Raw genomic sequence first — 10,932 nt, forward strand, 5'->3', positions numbered from 1 at the left:
GGAATGCTAAACTTATTTACAAAGTGTGAAACGTGAAATATGAAAATTTATTACTGTTTGCAATACTTTCGGTATAAAGCAGCTTCGGGTAAAGCAGACAGTAAATCAGCTACCGAGAATAGACTAAGCTTTGCATTCATATTATTCAACATTAACATAACACAAACGGCTCAACAACATACAAAAGCTTCTAAAAATAATTATGGAATGCTACCACCATAACAATTTGTCCGACTAACACTTGGTTCTCGTGTAGGTGGTGTGTATTGTCATAAGTGTATCTATATATAGTGTGGCCTTTCCCTGTTTTCCTATTCGTTGACGATTTTCTTGATTTTTATTTTATCTATTTTATCCGTTTCAAATCGTTTGGAAAACAAACGGAAACCTTGACTTATACGTTCGACATGTTAGAAAAGCCTCTTTACAAAGCATTTAAAGTAGAAAATCTTCGGAAACATCAAAGAAAGGAAAATTGTTTTTCTCGAGAGGATACCGCTCTTGAAATGGATTTGCGTTATGAAAATTTAACAATTTTCCATGACATTTTCTTCCCACAAAAAAATGTACGCAACAAAATGGTTTTATTGCATGCGTTTCGTTGATTTGCTAAATATTTTATTTTATTGAATCGAAGCGGAAAGGGATCCATTCCCTCATACTTGAAATTATTAGTGAATGAACGGTATATTGTCACAAAATCGCTACCACTTGAAACGGATAGCGTTCGTTCGTCATGTACGTTCGCTCATTGTTATAAATAAATAGCTTAGCAATTTCACATATTCAGTTGAAGATATTCAATTAAATGCGAATGGAAATGCTTCAATGAATTCAATTTAATTAATTTTTTGTTTGAATTTAATCGAAAGGTAAATAGAGTTTTGTTCATTGGAGGGAATTGTTATGTTCATATGAGTGGAGACAATATTTTTACCTCTGTTCAGTCAGAGCAGAGCACTAAACCGACCGATCGATGCACAGATTTAACTCAAAATAGGTTTTTCTTGTTTCGTGAGTTTTGTTCGTTCATGGTTCTGCTCATTCACATTAATCGTTTATTGGAGTTAAAGTGAAAATTCCGGAAATTTGTTGAAATTGAACGCAAAACTTTTTCGTTAAATTTTGATAAATTCATCAAATTTTTAGTGTATTTAGGTAATTTTTTGATTTTCTTGTTTAGAGACCTCACTGACAGTGTTTTACGGCCAATCGCAAGTGCAGTGGGCGTAACCTGACTTCCAAAGAACGCCTCGAACTATGCAAATACTTTCTGAAGAAAGCTAGGTGATATATCTCGCCTAAATGTAGGTTATACGTGTGCATACAAATTCATCGTATTTGGGGTTATACGGCAACTACCCAAATTGTGAACACTGTAGGCCGTTACCAATGTGAAATAATAGCTAGGAATAATTTTAGTGGAAGGTTAGTATTAAGCCATCTTATCTGTCAAGTAATTTCAGGAAACTTGGTCTCGCCACATCGGCGAATCATGTTCCTTGAGTTCTCAGTGTAAAGCGTCTTTATTTTTCAAACTTACTCTACATTAAACAAGAAACGCATTAATAAAATTCAACTGGTAGTTGCTGGACTAATCAAGGCTCGAACCTCTGTTATTTTGAAAACTCATGCTTTCAAAACGGTTGAAATTTTGTCCTGGTACATTGTATTCCAATTTTAAAAGGAATTAAATAAGCAGAAGGAATAAAACCGTCTTCATATGCTTATGCAACCGCTGTTCTATTAAAATAAAAACTCATCTCTCATCTCTCTTTAAGCTCGGTTTAAATTCTTGAGCAACATTCCTTCTAACTTTATGTGTTTTTACCGAGATGGTGGTATACAAAATATACGCTGTATGGAGAGTAGATATAAATTGTGTTCCCATTCCACCAAAAATATGCATAGATTACCCTCATTAAACACTCTATTTTAGATAGATGTTGGTATAAGCTTTTAATGTATTTCGTCTGATAAAATCGTTTGTAAATGTATTGCGAATGTACTGCGTTATGTTCGAAAATTCGACTCTAATTTTACAATGACGTCATTTGAGTACATACTTTTATGGAAGAATCTTTTCTCCCCGTTTCTTATTTAGAGGGCCCATATTTCTAAGGAACGAAAAATTACGGAAATCGCATTGTAATATTAGATACGAGATATATACGGCAATCACTGTCGGAATAATTAAATCTGTTAGTTCTGTTGTTTATTACATACTTTTAGCTGTAAAAGACAGGACTCACTCGTCGTTGTCGCTAACAGATATTTATTATTCCATTCGAATAACATTTGAAAACTCATTTTATGAATCGATAAAAAGTTTGTCCTCGTCGAACAATAAACGAGGTAAAGAGTTTCATACCGTTCAAGGTATAATGAAAAATCTTTCGGTTTTTCCTGTCTCATTCCCCTTAAAATTATACACAAGCGAGATTATCTAAGCCCGAGGAAGAAACCCCACTAGCCGATAAAAAATAATGTTTGGATTCGATTATTGATTCCTATTCAAATCGGTGAAATTTCATTGTGTGCTCACGTATATACAAAATATAATTGTATCGCATCATGCGGATATGCCATGAAATTAAGTAATTAAATTGGTAAAACGATCCATTTTATGTGGATTGACGGACATAACGTTTGAGATACAATCAATTTCAATCTGATACAAAAAAAAACGCCTAGGCGTAGACACGTGAACAGCACACACCAAAATGTGATTGGAGTAAGGAAATTAATTGCAAAATGTTTTTTGCATGTCTTTTCAGAAAATTTTCCGAACTTTGTGAATGGAAATCCACTGGTTTGGAGATTTTTTTTTATCCTCTTATCTCGTGGAAAACGGCTTGTCCGATAAATTCATTAATCACTTCATTTGGCGCGCAGAAGTTTTATTTCTTTCGTTTTTCCACGAAAAAAAAAATCTGTTGAAAATTTATTAGGGGTAAACCCAAAGCTCACACGATTTCGTAAGACGAGCACATTAAATTAAATTTCTTCGTAAAAAAAAAACAGAGCTTATTGAGTGCGACGTTTTTTGTTATGTTTTTAAAATTATTTGCATGAGCCCTCTTCAAAATTTTTGACCACTTCATGAAATCTGACTTTCGGGCGCACCTTTTGTACCAAGTACAAATTATCGTGAAACTGCAATGTCGAAGTTTTAATTTGAAAGTTTCTATGAAATACGCATTTTATTGCATGTATGGATTTCTTAGTTGTTGACTCAACTGACGAATCCGATAAGTTGGACTTTATTTTTATATTGACAAAGTGTTGTATTGCTTTGACTTGACCAAAATTGTTGAAAAAATTTCTTTTATTTAACGACTGACCAAGCAATACAACAATTTTATTAATATTTTTATATGGTCCACGAATGGCAAAATCTAAGCTTTCAAAAGAAGTCAATCTCGATGATTCCAATGACACCATATGCCAAAAGAAAACATCACTCCCTTAGCACTTTCTGGCGTACCTAAAGTGCCTCGAGCCTTATCCCTAAATTTGTTACAGAACAACAGAGCAAGAACAAAATGTAACGGTCTTCATCTGTGTAAAAGAGTTGTCACAATTTCGTAAACAAATTGAGCTCTCTGGTTTAATTCAAAATTGCGGTGCATTAGTACATGTGTTCGCTATGTGTTCGTAAAACATAATTTATCACGATTTCGTGGAACTCAATTTGGTTCCACATTCCACAGTTCGTAGAACTGTCGAACTGCGTGACATTTGCTTTTACGAGGTCGTTTTACGCAAGGCTGTATAGGTTTTTTCCAAGTAACTGTAAAAACTGTAATTTGACTGGCCGAACGAACACAATTTCATCCACAGAGGTCGGTTTTCACACAAATATCGATGAGGTTATGTCTCTATGGATGAAATTTGACAGCCTTGATTTTACGAAACCGCGTAAGCTTTGGGTTGGCCCTTATTGTTTTGAGATGAATGAAATGCGATGATCATTGAGACTGAGACGGTATTTTGTTACACTAAGGATTTGATTTAGTCAAACAAACAGAATTGTTGAAACGAAAATAATATCTGGGGATAGAAAGGATAATCTTTTCAACAGAAAAACAAAATCTTTAAAGACTCGAGCCAACTTTCAGTTTCCTTTGAATTGAAAGCCGTCAATCGTAAAATCTAACAATTTTTTTTATTAAATAAAGTAATATGAAATCGGTACCTATGCCTACCCTTTACATTATTACTGGTTCGATTACGATTACCATCAATGTAGGTAGAAATTACACACAGGTTACAACTGAATTAACATATGGTATTTTCTCTGATTATGAAAATGTTTTCACAACGATTAATAACCATTATCTGAAGCTTTGTGTAAAAGCTTTTCACGTGAGCTCGATAAATTTATCATTAAAATGTGTTCGAACGGAAATAAAAGTTGCAATCAAAATTAAAGTATGGACATTTTACCGTATAACTCCCAAATTAATGCTGGCAGCGTAATAACTCCATAATATGTTGTGCGGCGACAAATTGTCTTTACGAATTAAGATAAAAACGGATTCACTAAGTTGTCGATTTTCTTTTCGGATTTTCTTACAAATTCTAAGTTCACTACTCGAAAATAATTGAAACACAATTTCATCAACAATACAGCATATGGACAGCGTTTAATTCGGAAACAATTCTTGAATGTAGTAGCACAACAAAGGTCGTCACTAAAGTGAAATTGAAACAAAAAAAAATCCCTTTACTATCGCGCCTGTGGCTGCTTTATTCAATGTTTACTCATACGAATAATAACTTCCCATCAATATTTTTGGCACAATATTACACTCCAAACACCCGAACACGTCAAGATTTCTCTCTCAACTGAATTCAACACGGGAATGTGTTGCCGTATAAGGCGCAACACGTATGCCTAACATATACTATAATTTTCCATCAAAGAATTATATGTTTTATGTACGAGAGTCTTTAGAAACAATTTTTTTTTGGTTGTCACACGTCTCTATTCACATCAGATCTCAATTGCAGAGTAGCTATGCCTTATACTGAACATATAGAGAAGTTGTAAAATAAAATGAATTGACAAATTGTTCGCGCAGGTCTTTCACTGTGTAGCAGAGATTCGAACTAAAGTGTTACTATGAAAGCCCATTAGGCCTTTATGAAAGCTCTGATCCTTTCTGCCATCTAGTAAACGCTAGTTGATTGTCGGTTGTAGAATCAAAACACCTCGGAAAAGGTTTCAGTGCGTGGTATGTAAGTAAATGCTTGTTTATAAGAAGTCAACTTCTTGATAATTTTTTGGAAATAATTTTTCGAATTGCCTTTTGGGCTGAGAAGCTCAGGCATACCGTTTAAAAATTTTACTCACGAATTTTCCGGTAAATAAGTCATTATCTTTACAATTCCAGTGAAATGTAAAGTGAAGACAAACACATTGGGGAACTCATCAGGGACGACTCGATGTGTTTGTTACCTGTCTTGCCCGTTTCTCTTCTATATACTCATTGAAGAGTATAACCTGAAGTGAATCATAACTCGCCAATCCATGTGTTACACCGAGAAACACACCGATACCGAGACACACCGAAATTGCGTCGTCCATGTGTAAGCATTCACAATGATACCATTTATTGACTGGGCATTACCGTTGATTTTAGTGTTAGCGGGGGATTTACCGTTGGAAATTAGCGTTAGCGTCCGTTTAGCTAAGGTTCTCTATTACTTCATTGCCATTTGCGTTAAAAATCTTTTCATTTGGTGTGTAAAATGACTCACATCCTTGTTTGGAATTTTGTATTTCGCCTTTTGTGGTTGCATCCCTCGCCTTTGGCTCGAGCTGTAAAAGCCATACATGGCAAAATGAAAAGTTCCAAACAAGAACGTACACTACTTTGCTTTGAATAACGTTGATTACAATTAACTTGTGAAGTAGTAGATTACGTCGTTATTTGGAATTGTTTACTTTTGCGAGAGTGAGTGTTGCCCTTGTCTCGTGCTGCAATTACACAGAAGGCAAAATACAAAATTCCAAACAATTTAGAAGGCACTGGGAAATGAATTTTGAAGCTACTGTCAATAAAGTAATGACTTATTTGCCGAGGGTGCAGCGAGTAAAATTCTATTCCCCATTTACCATATCAAATCGTTTTGATTTTGATCTATAAACATAATCGACAATGGTAATATGCAATTACACTCGCTGCGGTGGGCAGAAAATCTAATCTATTTTATGTTTACACTCACGGAATTTTGAACGGCACATTTTCTGTAGTAGTAGTTTTTTGTCATTTTATATAAGTAAGGTACTTGACCATTTAAGTTACATATAGTCGCGAGCAAACAAACGCGTTTACAACATAATTGCGGATAAAAAAGACTAGATGAATGCATTGAGTTACTTAAAAAAGAAAACGAAAGAACTAGAAGCACACATTACAAACTTATGCACGGCAAGCCGTTACAGTCGAGCAATCCATTCGGTTGAAGTGCCCAATTCCAGTTGTAGGTGGACCAGTTTTGTGGTTTACTGACTTTTTATGAATTTTGCATGTATTTTTAGACCCGTACGAAGTACTGGGGTCTTATAGGTTTACGCATACGTTTGTAACACGTCGAATTGGACTCCCTGAGTAAGGGGAAACCTATTGTGGTTGTCTAGAGATGCCAAATCCGCGAAAAAAAAATGTCCGTCTGTCCGTCTGTCCGACTGTCCGTCTGTCCGTCTGTCCGTCTGTCTGTCTGTCCGTCTGTCTGTCTGCACGATAACTTGAGTAAAACGCATTCGATTTTGAAAATTCTTTTTTTTCCCGTTTGGTAATGTCAAAAGACAGGCTAAGTTCGAAGATGAGTGATTTTGGATCGACCCCTCCCGAGCTGTGGCCCAATAAGTGCTTTACGGTTTTTCGAAGATATCTCCGGACATTTAAACGTTACACTTTTAAGTGATACGTCAAATAAAAGGTATTTACAATACCGATCGACAAAAAAAAGTTTATGGAAATCGGATGACTGACTCGTGAGTTAGACCCCTTGGTGTGGAACAGGCACAGGGCGGCAAGCAGTTTTTGCTTGTAGGTCGGCCACATTTGAACATATTTCGTCTGTTTTAGCTTTATTAGATAGGTATTGACCGTACCAATCAGGGAAAAATTTTTTTATGAAATTATGTTCTCCGGAGCGTGAGCTAGGTCTCTTGGAGTGAGCTCTTATCTGGCTACTCGGAAGTACAGTGAACGTGGTGTATTTTGACAATATCTCGAGTAAATTTTGACCGAATTTCATGATTTTTTTTTTGTTTGAAAGGTATTAACGAATGTAAAGCGTCGGTACTATTTCCGGTCTCCTAACAAAATGGCTGCCGGTGGCCATATTGGATTTTAGTAAAATAGAAATATCTTGGGAAAAATGATACTTAGAGAGTTTATGTTAACATGGAAATAATTTGTTATGTGTGTGGGGTTTCAGGGATTCCATATACGGACATCTATATATACCTATATACAGCTATATTGAGCTATATTCAGGCATATAGAGCTATATAATAGCATATATTTATCTGTGAAATGTTTATTTATAGTGAAATATAGTTAAATATAGCGGTATATAGCTGTTTAAATAGGAATTTATGAAATTTGTCTTCGTACGGGGCTGTCTATATTGCCTCCGGCAATTTAGTTGTATATGATAACAAGGCAAAGAGTGGATAATGTAAGTGATTTTAAAGGGAGAATAGTTTTTCAGCAGAGAAGAAAATGAAGTAAGAGAAATGAAGAGTTTCACATTAAAGGCTTTTGATACGAATAGAATTATTAAAACACTGATTCAGAGAATGTGTCAGTTTTCAAAATTCCCTGAGTGTAGTTTCTATTTATGTTTAGTTGCCTGCCTGGGTCCTCGATTGAAAAATGTTTCTTCTACTAACCGAAACATTTACTGCGATGTTTAGTCTCAATATTTTTATGTGCCATACTTTCATAGGTCTGGTATTAGTTTTCATATGAAACACGACCTTCATCAATAATTTTTTTTTTCACATATTCTCAGTGTCTCGTTCAGACGAAATTGTAGAGGTGTTAGCTCATGAAAAAGTCTCTGTTCTGTGTCACTGGTGTTCCATTCCTACCATTTAAAATCTGATAGTTGAATACCACCACATAACATGAGCATAATAAGCGAAATAAAGCCAATTAATGGAAATGAAATTGATATTGCGTCGTGTAATATTGATTTCAAAAAAAAGAGTCGTTGTAATGAGGCTTCTTTTCATTGATTGGAAATTGTCGGCGTTGGTTGGATGTGAGGTTGTTCGAGAAGTTTCACAATGTTAGTTTAGAGTTTAATAAATCAGGCAAGATAATTCAAGGTCTGACACTATGTAAAATGATATTTTAAGGAATTTTTACAATCTCAATGGCTAAAAGCATGGACTCCTGAAAAATGCTTTTGGGGAAATCGGAAAAATGTTTACACAAAAATATTACCTGGTTAAAAGCCAAAATAACCATTGGGAACCAATTACATTCTTTATCTTACCTGATAAATCCGCTTGGCTAGATAATTAAGAAGAAAGTGCGGTCTGGCTGGTTAATGTGAGCAATAGAAATGTCTAATAGCGTGAGCCCTCTGATACTTATTTCGCCTGAAAACAACGATAATTCGAAAATTTTAAGGAATTTCGCGAATATTCAAAAATTTAGGAATTTAAATTTTCGAAAATTTTTGAATTTTACAATTTCAAGCATTTTCAGGATATTCACAAAAGAGAATCTATAGCCCTAATAAGCTTGCCTTAAAGTATAATTACCCATTCCACCTGTTATTGCTAATTATTATTAAGATTAAAAACCAAAATTATTTGTACAATTTTGCTATTGCGAACATAAAAACCGCTTTGCGTTTTACTATTTCATAAATCGTACACACAACAGCCAATGTCTCTAAATAAACAATAAATAATATTGAATGGACCAACAGCAGTGTTCGATGAGTATCGATTTCGTTCACACATGCATTTAACCTCACAACATTCGTATTTATTACAGATGTCTATATTTCCGCCGACGCCGCAGACGTAAAGTATACAGTCTATGTGTGATTTTAGTATGTCTTCAAACATAAAAGTTTTTAGCTTTAATTCAGTTTCTGATCAACACTGAAGAAAAGCGCAACGCTATAGTGGAAAGTGAAAAATTAACATGTTGATTGACGAGTCACTGAACGTAGCTGAGAAGTTAAATTCGGTTTCGGGATTAGAGTGTTTTACATTGAGCCAAGTAGCCGACCATGGTGATGCCAGTGATTGTTGGATAATACTCTACGACAGAGTATATCGGATAACGGATTTTCTTGATAAGGTAAGACCTCCGTTCAGCCAAAGCACTTTAGTAAATTAATATGTTATAGCATCCTGGCGGGAAAGACCTCTTGCTGGAGTATGCTGGTAAAGACGCTACATTTGCGTTTCGGGGAACTGGTCACTCTGAAATGGCAATAAAGTCACTGAAGCAGTTCGAAATTGGTGAATTAATTTCGCAACAACAAATTTTTCGCAAAAATGCCACCATTTCCGTTAAAGATTTACCTGAATAAAAAGTGGAAATAAATTTGTTGATTTTACGTTTGTAGTGGTTTTTGGTGTAAGGGAATCTCGCGCCGCGTCATTCACAAAAATTTACAAAGTGACATCTTCCTTATACAAAATGTGTCAAAATGTGTATTATTGTGAATGACGCGGCGCGAGATTCCTAGCAACCTGGTTTTTTCGTATCAAATGAACATTGATTGAGTAATTGAGTGATTCTTTTGAAAAACAGCCTACCGGACTTTTTGATACAGTTCTAGTAAAGTGTATCCTAAAAGCCAAAGTCATTTTCAAAAAAAAATCCTCGATAAACGTGGTTGTGGCTTCTAGGGTCCAATACCTTACTATAGGTAGGGCATGTATAAAAAAGTCAACTGGAAAATGTGTCCGATTTCGGTAGTCCGAATCACCCCATTTTGTTTCACTGTACATAAAGTATATCACGCGTAACGACTGTTTGAATTCCTTTCTATCACATTTTCAACCATATCTTGCACCTCTTTCCTACACGTGATATTGCTTTTTGAACAGTTCCTAACTTCGAGCAACTGTCTTCACGTACTACTACTTTCATCTGTTAGCACTTCACTTCACTGAAAACACTGGTTATTCAAATTAAATATAAAAACAGAAGATCAACAGAAGTAAAAGATTCGATATTGAAAATAGTATGGCAATATTGGATAAATTTCGGGAAGCATTTAATAAACTGATAATCGTAAAAGATAATTTGATCGAAATATAATTAGTCGGGAAACAGACAATATTTTTACAACTTATTTACATTCTTTACACAAAATAGAACAATTCTGCGTTTACAGAATTTCTTTTACGATAATTAAAATATATATTCAAAAAGCATTTTAATAAATTTGTACGACTTTCTTCTCAATATGTTTAAATATTCAAAAAGACTGTCAAGAGACTGTCAGGAGGCTGTAAGTTTTTTAGAACAGCTTAGAACTTTCATTTACTAACACACATAAACAATAAGAAAGGCACATCGGAGCCATGTTATAACATTGCCGATTGCTGTATCAATTTGATGTAAGTTTTGTAGATTTTCATTACAACTTTTAAAATATAAAATTGAGATTTTGTTATATGTTTTAGAAAAATTATTTTCCTAAAATAATCTTATTTGTAAAAATTAATTTAAAAAAAGTCGCTGTTTCCCGACCAATTGCGCCATTCCCAAAATTTTTATATCCTGCGTTCTCTTCACGAAATAATATCCCCAACTTTTTTGGATATCCTCAAAAAAAGATTTTGATCAGTATCCTTTGAAACAGAATTTTTCCTTTTACGGATAGGAATAGGAAAGATTTCGAATTATTGAAAAGAGCGAGAGAGCGACTGTC

At 34.6% G+C, this 10,932-nt stretch overlaps 2 protein-coding genes across 2 annotated transcripts in view; one reads left to right on the forward strand and one right to left on the reverse strand.

The window, feature by feature from the left end:
• LOC119078520 (synaptotagmin-5) overlaps window positions 1-4,843 on the reverse strand; it is a 23,334-nt gene extending 18,491 nt beyond the window's left edge. The window contains exon 1 of the mRNA XM_037186083.1: window positions 4,450-4,843. The gene's annotated coding sequence lies outside the window, so the exon portion shown is untranslated. The remainder of the gene's footprint in view (window positions 1-4,449) is intronic.
• Window positions 4,844-8,989: 4,146 nt separating this feature from the next.
• On the forward strand, window positions 8,990-9,611 carry LOC119078550 (cytochrome b5). Its single transcript, XM_037186121.1, has 2 exons — window positions 8,990-9,344; window positions 9,394-9,611. The coding sequence occupies exons 1-2, from the start codon at window positions 9,186-9,188 to the stop codon at window positions 9,577-9,579; spliced, it is 345 nt and encodes a 114-aa protein (XP_037042016.1). The 5' UTR covers window positions 8,990-9,185; the 3' UTR covers window positions 9,580-9,611.
• Window positions 9,612-10,932: the final 1,321 nt, after the last annotated feature.

Source organism: Bradysia coprophila, unplaced genomic scaffold, assembly GCF_014529535.1.
Source record: "Bradysia coprophila strain Holo2 unplaced genomic scaffold, BU_Bcop_v1 contig_297, whole genome shotgun sequence".
In the NCBI taxonomy this organism is placed as follows: domain Eukaryota; kingdom Metazoa; phylum Arthropoda; class Insecta; order Diptera; family Sciaridae; genus Bradysia; species Bradysia coprophila.

Coding starts and splice junctions, on each gene's coding strand:
- LOC119078550 (XM_037186121.1), top strand. CDS start 9,186: ATGTTGATTGACGAGTCACTGAACGTAGCTGAGAAGTTAAATTCGGTT. Junction 9,345..9,393: donor TAACGGATTTTCTTGATAAG/GTAAGACCTCCG, acceptor AATATGTTATAG/CATCCTGGCGGGAAAGACCT.